Source organism: Grus americana, chromosome 5 (genome assembly GCF_028858705.1).
Source record: "Grus americana isolate bGruAme1 chromosome 5, bGruAme1.mat, whole genome shotgun sequence".
NCBI classification, from domain to species: domain Eukaryota; kingdom Metazoa; phylum Chordata; class Aves; order Gruiformes; family Gruidae; genus Grus; species Grus americana.
In genome coordinates, this window is record NC_072856.1 from 57,655,842 (window position 1) to 57,673,712 (window position 17,871).

Here is a 17,871-nt window from a genome sequence, read left to right on the forward strand (position 1 = left end):
TTTCATTTACCAGTAAGAATGCCTCTGTTTGTAGTGCATATGTAATAAAATTGGGTCACAGATGAAGATAAAATCTCAAAGTGATTTGGGTAAAAGGAAAAATAATGTAACAAAGGAAAAAAGGAGAAAAAAAAATACCATGAGATCAAATGTTATTTATGCTTGTACAGTGTTTATACACATATTTATAAACACACATCAGCCATAACCCAGCTGTAACTCTGCCCTGTTGTTAGCCAGTTACAAAAGCATCAGTAGTCTATCCATTGTCAGCTATTTAAACAGACTCCTGAGATAAGAACGATGACATTTTCAAAAATTTGTTTCCCATTTCTTAGTAAAGTCTGGTGTCTCTCCAACATGTTGCCATAGTCCCTATTTGCTCTTAAAGCAGAATAATCTGTTCCCCTCATTCCAAGCTGCTCACCCATGCAAATGTTACATATGAGGCTTGTGTAAAATGTAGGCTTATCCTAGCATCCTTACAGCTGTACGTCAGGTCTCCGCCCGGACCTACAAACCGAGTGCGTATGTGTGTGCACTGTGCTCGTAGGGCCACGGCGGGTATGGGGGGTGAAGAGCAGGGAACGACTGACCGTACTGAGCCGGGAGACGAGGAAGCAGCTCTGGATGTGCTCATGACCTGAAGATCTTTGGAAGTTCAAAACTCTTGTTCTTTATGTATTACCCTCACATTTCTCTGTAAATTTTCTCCTAATAGTGAGTATGATGTCCCAGCAGCATTAGCAATGAGCCAAGGCACTTAAAACATTGCCATTTCTTTTTAACATCAAACTATTTTGAATGAGAGGTGCTGTGTCTTGTAATATTAGTCCTAGGTGTGGAGCCCATAAATGGTGCAGTGGTTTCCTCACTCAGTTACTAATTGCCCTGTGACAGTGACATTGACATAGTGGTTGCAGACACACGCAGATTACAAATTAATACACTGAGACTGATAGATACGACAGCATATAAAAGATCATCCAAGCTCTATTAAATCACTTAATAAAAGCTGAGTGAAAGTATCTAAGAAACATGAGAAAACCTTGGATTACCTTATTTAAATTTGTTACTTAATGAAAACATAAATATTTTAAACCCATGAAGTTATTAACTAAATTAACCAGAATTATTTTAAAGGTACAATTTACTCAGCCAGATCATCAGCCGATGCAATCTCCATTTAAATTGATGGATCTATGCTGTTGTACACAGCTTGAGCTCTAGACCATAATACTGATAAAGTTCTATATCTTTTTTACACATAGTGCTTTTGGAGCATGAGGGGTTTTTTTTAATTACAGCTACATATACATTTGTCCTATGACTTAAGAACCATAAAACCACATTTTTTTTATATATATATATATATAAAAAGTTCACTTATGATAACTTACCATTCTGTAAAGTTTATCCTCCAGATCCTGATTAATTCTTTGTAAGGCTAGGTAATTGTTTTGTATCCTAAAACAAAGATGATATCATGTAATTGAATGCATTGTTTTTAATGTTGTTTTTTACCTGTAATTGTCACATCAGTACAAAACCTTGGCTGGCACTACTTGAAATCTACTCCCATTGCCAGTCAGTGGTTGCCTTTGAAATGTAATTACCACCTACTTCCTAAGCAAAACTTCTTTGTCATGTTTAATTACTATATTTAGTGGCAAATTCCATCAGGAAGTGAAAATATGTTTGCTGTTCTGCACTTGTGTGCAGACATGCGTCGCAGCATAGGAACTTGCACAAAGAGGTTGTAGCTTTACATCAGGCCCAGAAATAATATGTCAGAGAGGATGCTTCAGCTGTATGCTTAGAAAGTACAGAAAAAGATTTATGGAGCTCTCTTAATAAGAATTGCAGCAGAAACCTAATGACTGTAGCAAAAGCAACACGTGGGCATCAACACATGACTTAGAAGAGAATATTCCTTCTTTTGTCAGAAGTTCAACAAACTGTCTATTCTGAACAGCTAAATACATCGTCTTCAGGGAATACGTTTAGATAGCTTAGCCTGGAAAAGGTGGGTATTCATTTTTATTGGCACTGAGGGTTTGAATGGACTCACAAAATGAGACTTCCCTGCTTATTCCAGAGCAATACACCAAAGAAAAGTTTCACTCTGAACATCTTTAGGTTGCTTAGATGTTACTTGTAATGAACAAGCTGTGCAGCCTGTGGGAAAAGCATTGCTATTTTGGTAGTAGCTGTGCTTTTCTCTTCACAGAAGGTAAGGACGGTAGCTCCTTGTTCTTGTTCGTACATATCACCTTAACAGGATGTAAAATGTAAAGCAAATGTTAGAAGCTCAGCTATGAAAAGTTTTTCTGAATACATCTATATGTTTGTACTGGGAATCTTAGGTCAACAGTTCAAAGTATTTTCAGTGGTGAGTGAATTTTAGGTAATGGGCAAGTGCGTTCACTATAAGAGTGAAGTCAGATGTAATACATATTCATTCAGCAGAAAGCCACTTCCTCTAAGAAGCCTGGATCTGGATGTAGTTTCCATGATGATCAGGAAGGGACTGGGATTAAAGAAGTCTCTTTGGCTTATCATATGGTTAGGAGTGGCTGTTGAAATCAGAAAGAAGACCTGTATTTGAGCCATGCCACGGCTGCGAATCGAGGGGTCCAGCCCACCTCTTCCTGGCAGTGAAGTGTCTCTCCCTGCTTCTGTTGTCATGGAGATTTTCTTTCCAGTTAAATGATTACAATTCTCCATTCGGGGGCAGTCCAGCGGCTCACGGTGCCCCTTGCGAGGCATGCAGAGCTCCCGCTGGGGCTCCCAGTAATACCATAACATCTGCCGCACAGACCTGGGAGGAGAGGTCTGTGCCGAGGACAGATGCTCTGTGGGCATAAATAATGACATCCCCACGGATGAAACTCCCCAGGGTACCAAGGGTCAGCCCAGACTCAGGGCAGCCGTTTCAAACGTGCATTGCGAACCTGGGGGAAGTTTCAGCATCGTGTACATTTTACAGAGCTGCTGAGCAGAGATTTCTTCCCAGTAAGGAGGATCTGTGGTAGAGTGTTTGCTAAGGTGATGACCCCAGTGGGCTCAAAATCTGTGAGACTTGTACCAACCTACAGCTTTGTCATTATTCACCAGTTCTCACAGTGCCACTGTGTAAATGTCCAGGTGACTTAAAGGACTCACTGAAGTTTACAGATCTCTGAATTGTCCATGCTCCTGTTAGATGCAGCATTTATTGCTAAGCCTCTGTATAGATATTTATTTGTGCAGCTCTAGGTATACTTGGGATTTTCACAACTATTTAGCCAGAGTCAACACAACAGAGAGAAATCTTAGGGTACTCTGTACCCAGCTTTTCATGGCAAAGAAGAAAGCAGAGATGATCTTGGTAAACCAGTGGAAGCAAGAAGGCTTAAAGTGGCTTTGCCTGCAAACAGCTACTCAGCACTAACACAGTTATGTTTTGCTGGTAAGGCTGTGTGCTGTGCTGCAGGGAACAAGGATTTAGAAAAATGAGATAGGGCCTGCTGGCTGAGACCAGAGGTGCCCCAGTATCTTCTCTGTCACAGTCTGCAGTTTTTCTCTAGTAAGTCAAAATAGAACATGTTAAAAATGCTTTGCACCTAGGCAGCTTGTGGTTCAACTAGAGATGGTGTAAAACCGATGTAAACTTTTAGCACCCGCAACCTCCTAAAAGTTTGCACGGATTCAAAAGCATCTGCATAAATGCCTAAAAGAAAAGGGGAAAAAAATATTGGTTCAGGATTTTTCTAGCTCAGGGCTCTCTGTACCCCAGTCTGTTCTGCAGTATAGACCTATGTGGAGAGCTCAAGGGAGACACTGAAGTTTCCCTTTCCATATCTTTGACATCATGAATCACCAGCAGTAAATGTTACTTGGATATCTGGCTTATGACGGTGGCAATGCATCACTGGGTTTGCTCCACAGCTTCTATTGACATTGTTTTTCCCTTGATATGGATGCCTGGAAGATTGGTTACCATTAATGTAATTGTTCTTGGCTAGCAACACTTCCATGCCATAGATGGTAGAGGGGGTTTGCATGAGCTTATGATAATTTTGCTTCTCTCCTTGTAACTTCTCTTGGTTTTGCCCATCAAATTTTCCTCTGTTTAGGTGAAAGTAGCCCACAAACCCTAGTTGTCTAACACATCCATTTTGCACTGAAAAAACTGACCACTTCCCAGTAAAATTGAATCCAATCTAAACAAAAAATCCACAGTAAGTAGGAAACTGAGCTTCAAAAAGTGTTTCTATTGAGAACATTATGCAAAGGTAGTCAAAATAAGCACAAACGCGTGCACACATAGACAAGCACATACACATGCACATATACGCATAAAACCCAAATTGGAAATCCACTGTGCCAAAAGAAGTGTCAGCAAACATGGGTGGCAAGGAGAGGAATGGACCCAGAAATATATGGAAGAAAGTGTTAAAGGGATAAAAGAAGAACAGGGTAATCAAATCAATCTTTGGGCAACACTGTAAAATAAAGGAGGAGTAGGGAAAATTATTCCAATTTGAAAATGATCAGATGAACAAACAGTAACTTAATCCTGTTTGCAGAAAAAATACACCCAGATAGCCTGACCTTTGTGAAGTATGAAACATTTTAATGTTGTAAATCTGGCTGCTTTGTAAATAAAGTAAAAATAGGTCAGCTTCACTTCCCTGTGAAACTATTTTAAGAATAAACTCCTGTGAATCATAACTTCTTATCATTTTTGATAGCTTTTTCTGGTTTTCATATTATTAGGTGATACTCATGTGCCTCCAAGTGCATACATGTGCATGCATTAAATGCATGTTTACATTCTCGACTACATTAGGGCCTGATGAAAAGTTCAGTTCTGCCCAAATTGAACATTACATGTCTGTGCTCTAACCCAGCAGACAACACACTCCTCCCAAAGACTGCAGATCACCACTAAGGAGGAAGGCTGCAAAAGCCTTTTTTTCTCTGCTTCCACTCAGTCTCAAGCCCTCTTAAGGCCATGAAATATATCTAAAGTAAAACACAGGCTTGGGCTGACTTTCTCTAAAGAAGAGAATTTCACTCAAAGTGCAGTTTAGCTTTGAAGGATGACTGTTAAAATAGTAACGTCTTGTTCAAAAAACCTTTTCCCTCTCCGTTATCACAAGTTACACCGACTTCCTTATGAAAACAAGGGAGTTTTCCCCCCATTTATTCGAAAGCTAATACAGCTACAGGATTCCTACTCAGAACATCCCTTCAGCCTGTGAAATGTCTCGCTTTTGGTGAAACAATTATGTGGGGGGGGCTAATCTCAGTGCTAAGTATATGCTTGTATGGGTTTATTTCTCACGTCTTAAAATTTCTCTCTGGTAAAAGCTAGGATGGGGACCTTGCCAAGTTGTTTCCTGGATAGGGTCTAAAGCAGAAAACCGAGCGTCACCTTCGGAGATCAGTTTTGGTTCCAAGATTGGTATTTCAATATTTTTTTAAATTTTAACTTAAAAAAAGCCATGCCAGTCATGTCAGTTAGGGGATCACTGTGAGGTATATGAAACCTCCAATCTCTTTTCAGTCATTTTTCAAAGCTGAACCTATGCTTTACGGTTAATATTTTCAAACCCACTCAGCACTGCCCTGATCTTGCTCCCACTGGGCCCGAAGAAAAAGGTCACCTCTAAATGTTTGTAGAGAGGTCAAAAACTTGACCATTGAGCCACATAAATGACTTCCCTGCTTGGGTAAGAGAGGGGAGGCCTAGCAGCAACACAGGTAATTCTGGATAAATTAAGACAACAAAGGCTTTCAGAAAGGAGTAGAAAAGGATGTCCATTCAGCCTCTTGGAAAACTTCTGCACTCAACAGTAACGGAAGTTTAGTAACAGAAATGTTCTCTAGTATGCAAGTGGGATATTGTTATACAGGGCTTATTGATTAGGAGAGTTGAATTTCTCTCCCTGTACAGTGAATAAAACAAGAGACACAGTATTGAAACTAATTCTAGTTCCTTGTTTTGCTCACACTGATTTTCCTCTGTGACATGTTGCTGACACGCTTTTGGATGACAGTTTTGTTTCAGACATTATCCTTCTTCAGGTTGAGAAACCTAGTTCAACTTGTGGTATGCCTTGCTATTCTCAATAGAAACATTTTTAAAGCTCACCTCGTAAAATATTTTGGGCTTCCAATATGATATGTCTTCAGGGGAGTAATCACCTGCCTGAAACATAATTTTTAATATAAGTTTTCTGCATAATAAGGTACAATGTTCCATTAGAATATTGGAAAGTCACTTCTACTAATCTGATGTTTGGTGCAAGTGCTAGACATTGCCATGAGCAAAAACCAGACTTTTGGCCTAAGTTTTGAAGGGTGCTTAACTCATCAATGCCCAATGAAGTTGATAAGAGGCTTCCTACTGACTAGGAAGCTCCTTTATTTTAAGAGAAGTGGGATGGCCAGCCCCTCTGCTAAATATGATGCAGGATTTATGGCAGCCATGCCTGAAATATCATTTCAGTACCTGTCCTTAAAGCTGAAATATGTTGGAACAAAGCTACTTCAAGAGCAAAGTTACTTTCAATAGTGCTGCTCTGAGTGAAGTGATAGGAAAACTATTGTTGGCAAGAAAACAATATGGAGACTCTTCAGACTGCTTTTGCTAGGTCTATGTAGATTTCAGGATCATCATGACACCTGCTTAGTTTGGTCTTGTTTTAAGAAGCCTCCCCAGTTAGGGGAGCATTTGAGTTATAAGACCACACTAGGATGTTTCCTAATTTGAGGTCTTACAGCCTATTTCTGTTTAAAATTTGCATAAAATGGTTTGGTTGACTCACTTTGTTGGTGGTTTCTGACTTTGTTTTGCTTTGGTTTTTGCCTTCTGCAAAGAATGAAAAATATTTCTTTGGGTATAGCCCTGGAATGATTTGTTCTGAATTCCATTTTGACTCATCCAGTGAAGTAAATCAAACAGTTCAATTATCTACATCAGTTTAGGAAAGTCCTCACAACAAATGCAAACAAATTCCTGCATAAATGGATAATTGTAGGTTGAGAAGTTTTGCAAAGAAATGAAAAAATGGATATTAAGAATCACTGATAAATTTAAAGCTAGATTACAGACCATTTTAATCAGTGCCAAGAATGTCAGGAGTGCATGCTTATTGTAATTTGTCGTTAACATTAACTGGGCCCCTGATTTGCAATAGCGCTGTACCACAGCTTCAACAATTTTAAATAATAGGTTTTCAGTGTCATTCCATTCTACTTGGGACTAAAAAGTGAATGATTTGCTATAGCATAATGTGAAATGTCATAATACTATTTGAATTGAACATAGTCTCAGCTTTGAGCGATGGAGGGCCAAATTCTGTTCTCTTGTATCAGTGCAATGGAGCATCACAACAGAAAATATGCAACCAAATGCATTAAAAAAATCTATCTGTACATATAGGGTATAATTATATATATGTAGTATGTTTATAACCTTTGTATGTGTAACAACATGGCACTAACGCACATGTATGTTTACACATAAATGATGTCATATATGTACCTATGTACAAATATTTCTATTTGCATGTTTACTTTCAATACAAACACATCTTACATATCACATATAAATAACTTCATGTTGTACATAATATATATTCAGATAAGTGAAATATATGTTCAATGTGAAAACACAATGTGTAATCAATAAATAATAAATGATGTATGTTTGAGACTATATGCTTATATTTTTACTTACATATGTCTTTAACACAGCCATTTGTAAATTCCTAATAACCATTTATTTCAAAAAGTTACTAACCTTCTCAGTTTTTCAGTTACTTTTTCAAGTTCCTCCTGAGCACGTCTCAATTCTATTTCAAGATACTGACGTGTAGAATCAAATTCCGTTTCAAGCATTTCCAGCTTATGGGTAGTGTATGATAGACGCTTTCGTAATTCCCCCTTCTGTTCTTGCAATGTACTAGAAAAACAAAGACCACAGCTGTAGAATTTAGCTGCTCCCGAAAAGCTTTTCATGATCCACTCTTTGACCAATTCCCTACAGTATAGGCTGGCATTAAGCCAGAGAAGTGTGCTTAATAACTTGTTTACTGCACTTTGAAAATCTTCTGATTTAGACAGTTGACTATCTTCCCATCTGTCCTTTCTAGTGCATTTGTTGCTAATATCTCATTAGCCATAATGGAATATTTTGTGAAGGAATCTTCATTAAAATACAAAATACAGTCTAGAGTTTGGTTTCACACAGGACCTTTCATTTAGAGTTATCTTAAAATACTATGACTGAAGTAGTGGATATCAATAGAGCAGCAATTCTAAATTAACTGTGCAAAAATATTTCCTTGCCAATAATCCAAGTTATAATATATTTTGTGGAGAAAGAAAATTTTGTCTTATTTGATTAAATTTCTACCCCAATCCCTGGCCATAGAGCTGCTAGACGTTATTGTTCAGCATTTCATCTGGAGAATGGTAATCAATTAATATTATAGTAATCTTAAAGTTATGGCTCATTCCCCATTTTCCAGCTCATTTGGGAGCAAAGACTTCCCGGATGCAGGTGTGACCCCTAATTCTTCACAGTTCCTCCACTAATAAAGAACTTATGCCCCGCTTGTAAGCTAGCTTCAGTTACACTCATTGACAAAACAAAGCACTAGGCAGAGAATGTGGAGAGAGGAGGTTTTTCACTTTGTTGTTTTCTTTTATTTTGGGGATGACATAAGATAGCGTAAAGATAGGAGATCCAAGCAAAATTTTTATCACGAAGGTCTAAGTGCTATCTGCACCCAAGTAGTCCCTCTGGATTTGCAATGATGAACCTGGGGATCCTTCCCTTGCTTTACTGGAGCTCGACTGCGCGATTTTGGGTGAGCCAGTCTGCACTTGCCTCAATTCTTATCTGCACAGTGGAGATCTTTTATCCTTGTCTATTTAGTTTGTAAGCTCCTCAGTCTTCTAACATGTTTGCCAGTTGCACAGAAGGACGGGGTTCCAGTCAGAGCTGGTATCTCTGGAGGTGACTGTAACTTGGTTCAGATACTGCAACCACAGTATTGAGCTCATCACTTGGCTTCAGGTGGGACCTCTGAGGCACTACAGAACTGGAGTCTGCCACCACCTAGAGACAAAAGTGCTACCACGTGATGCATTGTGAATTGCCTTGCTTGTTTTTAATCATATGATAAAAATAATTCTACATAAAAGAATGGCAAATCTTGATTCCCTTTGATGTCAAGTGAATACTGCCATCAGCTTCAGTAGCATAATGTTTTGGGTCTTTAATTAGACAAGAGAGTTGGGAACAACATGCCATTCTTCAAGAAACACTTGTCTGAGCTGTCTTCCATGTGACTGCCTTCTCTACAAGCTGCAATAGGAGCTTCAGTAAGTTAATGCAAAACCTTTACAATTGCTGCTTGCTTGATCCATGCAGCTTAGAGCTAGGAAACAGTCTAATGTTTTGCCAACACAGTGCTCTATTTCAATTACACATATTGCGTGGTTACAGTTATACTTAGATTACCGCTTGTAGTTATATTCTCTTAAAATAATATATTCTAATTCAGACATTTAATGCAGCTCTAGTTAATGCAATCATTTAGTTTTTATATTTCACTTGGTGAATAAAACCGCCAGATTACCTAGGGAACTCAGAATGTGAACTCATGCTGCTCATTCATGATGTTACCACATCATACCACCTTTCACTTGCTCTGCTTCTGGCCTGTTGTTCTTGCTACTCATCTGCTCATCTTGGAAAAAACAATGGTCAGTTTTCCTTCTTGTAGCCTGGCAACTTGAATTTTCTTCTGTGAAGTGGGCGTTACAGTGTCAAAACTGTGTAGAGTGAAAAGAGATTTGATCTCCAATCTTCTGCAGCTCTAGAAATATAACCACTAGGATTTGTACAAAAAGTAGACAGTAGGTCCTCCAGCTATGGTTTTGGATGAAAGTGCCCAGGCTCTATGCGGGGCAGGTGCAGCTAATGCAAGTTCAGCCAGATCACGGGAGGTTACAACATCCTGCTGCACTGGGGAGTTTTGGACACAGGCAGAGTTTGACCTCTGGGAGGAAGAGGGGCTGCTGGGGTACAAATATAATGGGAATGCGAAGTATGTTTGAGTCAGTAATAGCTGGAGACTGCTTAACAAAAGAGGAAAAAGCGGAAAGTTAATGGCCTCCAATACCTTCTTGCTTTGGGTCTCAGTTGTGTGAAGATTAGGTAGGAGCAAAGCACCTGACTCCTCAAATGAAGTTGCTTCTGTGTGCCTAGACCTGTCTACGTGAGGAAATTTGGGGTTCAAAATGTGAGTTATGGGTAAATTTTGATCCTCAGGACAAAGGCAGTGCTGGTCTGAGATGACAAAACATGCTTTGGGATTCAAGTCTGGACGGTTTGGCAGGTTTTGGCAGCCTGAAGCTGCTGCTAGGACCCTGGTTCAGCAAAATTTTGAAGGATAAACTTAACTTCAAGCTCAGCCTTTTTTTCCCTTGAAGTTCACTTTGAAATGTTTGTATTCTCGAATTCTTTGCTTTCAGAATGAGATTATTCATTTCATTAAAATCAAGCCTATTCTAGTGAGTTTTACTGAAACAGCCTACATACATGCACTCTGCCACATGATGCTTTGAGTGGTAAAGCAGAGTTGTAACTTGTAGAAAATAAGAAACCCCTGCCATTGGTTAAGGCATAAGTTAGGTAACTTCAAATATCATAGTTATTCTCATTCAGCAAGCCATAATTCTGAAAAAGATCTACTCATTTCCACCCAAGCTGTTCTTTGATTCATCTGATACACATAAAACCAGCTGGCTGTTTTTAAGAGGATTTATTATTTTTAGACAGGAACAATAATACCTGGTTTACGATGGGATTATTTAAGATGCAGTAGTAGGTACATAAAAATGAATCATTATTAAAATACAAGTTATTAGAGAGAAAAGTAAAAATTTTAGAAACAAAGAAATGCTGAATGGCAGGAAACTTATAGCCACTTTTATGGAAAAGAAGAAAATAAAAAAGAAAGAAAGAAAGAAAAGACCCCAACTGGGAAAGCACTTAATTATTTGCTTTAATATCCTTCTTGAGCCAAGCAAGTCCTGAAAAGATAGCTAACTTTAAGCAATGGCACAACGGAACTTATGCTTCTGATGGGCACAAATAGGGAAACTTTTCCTGGATCTGGGATAGAAACCATTGAATGGGTACTGATCGCTGTAACACTGTGAGCAGATTTCCCAGGATTCCCAGGATGGTTTTGATTTTTACATGAACTGAGCCTTATCTAGATATATTACTGGTTTCAGGTAAAGCCTGTTTTCTCTTACTTTCAGTTATATGTGAACAAACACCTGAGAAGCAAAGTCAAGTGAGAGAAACAGTAGAAAGAAGAACAACATGGAATGTGTCAAATTTAGTATCTCTAATAGCAGGATTAGAGGCTCTTTTTTTTTTTTAATACAAATCTATGGTATCTTATGAGCTTTTTTTTTTTCTTCTTTGCATTTCTTATGAAACAGATGTTCTTTCCCTGAAAACGTTCCCCTTACTGTTTCCTTCCAGTGGTATCACATAATGCCATGCCTGAACTCTCTTTCCTTACACTGTGTTGCATTTTTTGTTCTAGAAGTCTGGGGTTTTCATAAGGACTGCTTAATTTTGTTGTGTACCCCTGCAAATTTGGTAGTGGTAATTTAGACAGGGTTGCAAAAAGGGAAAAAATAAAAAGCCAGAAGTCACGAAGTCAACCATTTAGCATTTTCCATTTTCTCCAAAAGAACAAACCGCAAACTAGCTGTCTTTTGTTTCTGCTTGTCACATACCAGCTAATTAGAAAAGTTCACTCCACAATATTTTAATGCTCGCAAATCAACATATTTCAATTATAATTTATCTTCCATGCCTAGTCATCCTTCATGGTTGTGTATTATATATATAATAAAGAATATATATGTATTCAGCAAATGTATTTATTTTATACATATGTGTGTGTGTATATATATATTCGTTGTTTAGTTTAAGGACTAAGAAAATAATTCAATGGAAAAAGTACAGCCAGGAGAAAGGAGAGGACTTATTTGCAAATTAAAAATAGTCTTGGGAAATCTGGTAGTGCTGTGTCTTAGAAAACACCAGTCCTATATTCCATGGACTTCCTGAAACTCTGACAGCTGGGAGGAGTGAGGAATTACAGGATGGGATTAAAAATCCCATGCAGTAGGACATTTTGCATGAGTGGTTCTCTATTTCTTCTAATGATCTCCAAAGTCCTGCTTCTGTGACAACCAGTGGTTTGCAAGTCATTACCCGCTTTGCTTCATTAAAGTATTTCTCTAAAAACAAGGACAGTAAGTACAATATTAAATATTTAGACTGGTGAAAGAAAACCTCTCAAGGGAAGCTACTTTAAAGGTTATTAAAAACAGGTCTTCAGATTTTCCAAAGTATTATATTCACCAATTAACTCTGTTTATATTCATTGAAAATATAAAATAGACATGAAAACATATATTAGCACAGAAATGTGTGCCCACAAACATTGTAATGCTGCCAGTGATTGCCAGGTTTGAATTCTGGAGTTGCTCCTTGGTGGGGAATTTGAAGCCCTCTTCCCTTGGGCAATGCTCCTACAGAGAGAGACGCCAAGCCTCACTGTTGGATCCTGTGGCTGGAGTTGATCCTCAGGAACAATTCAGGGGAGATATTACCAAGTGGGAGCTGGCACTACTCAGGCTCTACATTTAGTGAAAAGAGGTCTGGTTTACAGAAGAACGATGAGAAGGCTGTGCAAGCAAGTTCAAGTACCACCAAATACTCCTGGTACTTCCCTGGCATTAAAATTTTGCCATCCTAGCTTGCACAAGAGTTGAAGCAAAGAGATGTTTGCATTCCTGATGTCACTTCTCCCTCTCCAGTAGACTTCTGTCCACAAAGGGTGGTGAGTGGTCAAAATGAGTACTTTTTTTTTTTCTAGATGTTCCCAGCAGCCTGTACGTTAAGCTGAGCATTGGTGCCACTCTGCACAGCTTCAGCCCCAGGGAAGGGTGCGCAGGTCGATGAGCAGAACAGAGACGGACAATGTGTGCCTATCTCAGCTTGCAGCTGTCGGTCAGGATTGATCTGTAACGCTGACTGGAAAAGGTCCAGGTGAACATATTTCCACCGGAGCATTTCAGGCAAAGCTAAGATGCCGTGTGACGACAGCTCTATTCTGAGGAAAGTGTGCTAGAAAACAAGCAGGTTTTCATTGTACCTGTCTGATCTTCTGCCAGCTCATCTGCCTGGCAGATGGCCTGATGACAGAGGAGTGCTGGCATGCAAAGTTGGGGCTGTTCAGCTGCCTGGAGGCCAGAGGATTTCTAGAGCTTGTTACCCCCAGACAGCCCACAAAGAGGGTGCTCCCAGAGCTGTTGCTCCCTGAGAGCCAACGTCTATGGGGCTGCCCCATCAGTAGAGAGTCCTGGAAACCTCACATCTCCACCTGGCTGGTCAAACTACTTCGGCGGCACTGTCATGTCTGCCTGCCACCCCAGGGCTTTGCTTTTTAGACGGTTCTGCAATATTATTTAAAACCGGAGCAAAGTCATTTTTCGAACTATTGAAATTCTCCCTGAATGGACTGATTACATTCCTTCACACAGCTCCAGAAGTGAGTAAAACAAAATATGATTAATGCTGTTAGGAGGGAAATTAGCAGTGAAAGGAATGCAAAATGGGGCAAGTTAGACACCCATGTCAAATATACTGAAAAAACATACTGAATGTTCTCATTTCTATGTAGTGAAACAGGAGTTTTAATGTAGCTGTGAAATCCTAAGTCAAACTAATTGTATTTTGTGGCTAAACATCTTGCCTTGGGAGAAGGAACATGTAAGTAGGAACTAGCCTGCTCTGGGATTTGGGAGTCTGAGTCTTGCACCTGGCTTTGCCAATGTGCCTGGTGTTACACGGGTTGAGTGAATTAAGGCAAGACCAACCTGACCAAAAGCAAATGTCAATACTGCTGGTCAGCTGTGGCTCCCGTTCTTGGTCATGACAGCAGGTACTATCCGGATGAGATTAATCTGACCTATTATAAAAGCCTACTTTTAGATGAGGTGATGCAAATCTGGAAGTACTCATTTCCGCTAATTACAAAGGGAATCTAGTCAAGTAGCTCAGACGTAGACAACCGCATCTCGTCAGATAACTCCCCCTCTTCCTGACTCAATACTGTGTGTATGAGATGAGGTAATAGTATTCCCTTTCTTGTTTGCTTAGATTGTGTGGAGGCCCACAAAAAAGAACGACTAAATGCTTTTAAAGTGTTTATCAGATCTGTTTCATGTCTGCAATGTGTCACATTCTAAAAAAGGGCTTCAGAGGATCAGGAATTTAGGAGCACTGATGGAAATTTAAAAAATATATTCTGGAACAGAATTTCAAAAAGCATCTTCTCTTCTTCCACCGTGTCAGTTTTTATCTAGGGAACAATCAAAAATGGTCAGCCTTGCACAGGTACTTGCTGTACAGGAGTCTAAAGAGCAGGGGAGGGTCTCTGGGAAGGGCCAAGGGACCACTATGAGCCCAGCCATGCCGTGACAACTTAGTCCACTGATGACAACCAGGAGCAGTGATGTGGTGGGCAGGCAGAGAGTCTGGGATCAGGCTTGTGCACTTGCTTTTCTGGAAGTGCTTGCCCAACAGTGTGAGGCTGCTGTGGACCTCTGTGAAGGGATGGCCTGTTTAGCTCAAGGACAGCAAACAGCCATGTCCCTGGTTTTGTTTCTGATATTTGAATGGAGCCTATCATCACAGAGATGAGGGCGGTAGGCCAGGTGGGAGGCAAAGCCCTGGGGGACCTCTTCCTGACATGTAGTTCACACCCCAGGGACCACCAAGCTGGGGACAGAGAGTTCTGGGGACATTCACAGCTAGGAGATACCAACAAGTCCACTGTGCCACTGCATTGCTCCTCAACAGAGTTGGACTGTATTGCCAATTGATCTTGGCTAACAGGGAATTTTGGTTTCAAAAGCTCCTACTGATCCATGACTGGTGGTCTGGATTACCCAGGACCTTTTATTCCAGCACAGCTCTGCTGCTGGTCACGGGGCATGGCTCTGGCATGGATAACACCAGATCTGCATGCGGCCCAGGGTGGACATGCTGCAGGAAAGACAACCAAACCTTGGCCTGGGAGAATAGCTTTGAGACGATAGTTGTGTCATTGAATCTGACCCCTCAATAATGTTTTTTAGATTTGTGGTTGTTGGGAAATGAAGTCCAAGCATTTTACAAGTGTTTTCTAGATTAATGAAAGATCTGTAATGAAGCAGTAATTGGATTTCTGTGTTAATCAAATTTTGATTACGTGTTACATGCTCAGGGTCACCGTTTCAAAAGGGTAATGCCAAAACCATCTTCCTTGTCTGCAGTTTTTGTGGCTAACCTTGCGCTTGCTCCATCTGATTAGGAGGGGGATGGGATCAAATTACAAAGTCTAGATCCAGATACTGAGAAACCAACTACAGACTTGAAATTAGTTTTATTGGGGAAATAGATTACATTGCTGCAGCTCATACCTGGAGACCAGTCTGGAAATCCCAAAGCTCTTGTGCTCTTTATCCAGCAGCTTCATTTGTACCCAAACAAATGCCATGGCAAATGTGTACCCAAGTTCTACAATCGGTATTTTCCTATAAATTCAGGCTCACACACACTTTGTTCAGCTCACCTATTTTTTTGCAAGTTTTCACCAAGGTCTGTCAGGTTTTTTTTCACTGCAGCACATCAACCAAATTTCTCCATTACTTTCAAAGAAGTTTGTTAAATATTTGAAACTTCAGAGTATGAACAGTTTTCCTGTCAAATAGCACGCAGATCTTTCCTTCCTATGGAGATATATATACATAGACATATACACACACCTATATAGATAGCTAACTTTTGGAGGGTGGGTTTGGGGCTTTTTTTGCAAGTATTAAGCTGATTTTAATTTTCTTCCCCATACTCATTTTCAAAATAAACAACCTGAAGCTGGGTTTGGATTGAGAGGGAAGGCCTGTACATATGTTTCAGAACAAATGTGTGGGTGATCCAAATCTGGAGCTCAGTTAGTTTCCAGATGACAAGTAACAGAGTCCTTTTCTTAGGTTCCAGGCATTCTGGCAGAATGTAACCAGACAAGAGAGATGCTTTATCAGAAACATTAAAGAGAATAATTTGGAAGGGAGGTGGGAAAAAAAGAGATGTTTAGCAGTTGAAGTCCTAAGTGCTGTAGGACAGATCCTCAGCATTAGAGCCTATTTATAACACCTGGAGAGCTGATACAGCTACCTTAAACAGAAGTATCACTGGATTTTGGAAGGTAGCTTTTCTTCACTTAGGATGTTAGTATCTGACTCTTACATAACTTGCACAATTAAAAATTTAGACCAGCGAATATATATTACATGGTAAATGTATCTAAACTATGCTGAGCTTATTCATAAGAGGTGGAAAAGAGATATCTCTCTTAAAAATAAAACTGAGTTATATTTTGGTTATATTGACCTGACAGTCTTTCATTGAAGGCGAAGGGGTGACTTCTATAACAAGTATCCGAAGCCCACAGACACATCTATCCAAGAGTATTCAATATTAACTGTAATATGAGGCGATTGAGGTATGAAAATTCAGTTCCATGTTGACATGCAAAAAACTCTTAGAGGACCAGCTGTCAGCACTGAGTTGTCTTAAGTGAATGCCATTATTGTCAGTGAAACATGGCAAGATTTTTGAAATATGCTCATACTAAAGACATACAAATTGTCCTTGATTTAAAGGTACTATCCACAACCTAAGGCTCTGAATGGATTCAATAGAAATACCATGAATAAAATTACAGCTTTCAGAAATAGACACTAAAGGTGTTTTGATTATTTTAAATGAAGTTTCTTCAGCAGACAATTGTGATTCCCCCAGTGTGCTGAAAACTGTAAAGGGCAAATGAAAATGAACAGAAGAATGAAGAAGAATGAATGAAGAATCCAGACTTGCATATAGGGAGCATGGTACTGTGCAAAGCACTAAGAAATCAAGGGTGCAGAGCAGCTCAGGGGGAGGGAAGAACGTGGACTCATGAACTGGGAGGTGCACCATCAGCTCGCGCAGCTGCGCTGGCCAGCCCAGCGCTGTGCTTGGTACAGGGCTGCACGGAGAATGATTTCATATTTCTGCTAACTTGATTTGGATCTGGAGTCTTCAAAACACGTTTCTGTTTCCTATTAAGGAGATGGCCACTTTTGCTTACGAGATACATTTGAGGTTAAATACCTGGTATTTAGGTATTTAGGTATTGCTGGCTGTATGTGAGAAATTAATGCAGTGCAGAGCCAAAAAGCAGGAGCCTTGTGCCCAAATTCAAAGGTGACTAAAGCAGAGTGAAACGGTGGAAGCAGCAGAAGCTGTTACGATCTCTGCTTTCTTCCAAGCTGTCTCCTAATATTGGTCTCTTCTCCCAAGTAACTAGTGAAAGGACAAGAGGAAATGGCCTCAAGTTGCATCAGGGGAGGTTTAGATTAGATATCAGGAAAAATTTCTTCACTGAAAGAGTGGTCAGGCATTGGAACAGGCTGCCCAGAGAGGTGGTGGAGTCACCATCCCTGGAGGTGTTCAAAAAACATGTAGATGTGGCACTTCGGGACATGGTTTAGTAGACATGGTGGTGGTGGGTTGACGGTTGGACTTGATGATCTTAGAGGTCTTTTCCAACCTTAAGATTCCATGATTCTATGATTCAAATGCCTCTGTTGGCTCTCCCTAAAGTCTGTGGGGACTGACTGATTTCAGCTCCGGCAGGTAGACTCAGTGGCTTAAATGCAAACCATTGGGTTCAGTAAGTGATCCTA

General features: G+C 39.9%; 1 protein-coding gene across 8 annotated transcripts in view; it reads right to left on the minus strand.

Annotated features, from left to right (window-relative positions):
- Positions 1–17,871, minus strand: part of BEGAIN (brain enriched guanylate kinase associated) — a 169,744-nt gene that overhangs the window by 51,438 nt on the left and 100,435 nt on the right. For 6 of the 8 annotated variants that reach the window (XM_054828834.1, XM_054828830.1, XM_054828828.1 and 3 more), the window contains 3 exons: positions 7,796–7,957; positions 6,143–6,199; positions 1,401–1,467 (listed from right to left, as the gene is read on the minus strand). In XM_054828834.1, the coding sequence (XP_054684809.1) occupies positions 1,401–1,467; positions 6,143–6,199; positions 7,796–7,957 (286 nt within the window). The remainder of the gene's footprint in view (positions 1–1,400; positions 1,468–6,142; positions 6,200–7,795; positions 7,958–17,871) is intronic. The other 2 variants (XM_054828835.1, XM_054828831.1) reach the window with 1 other exon arrangement.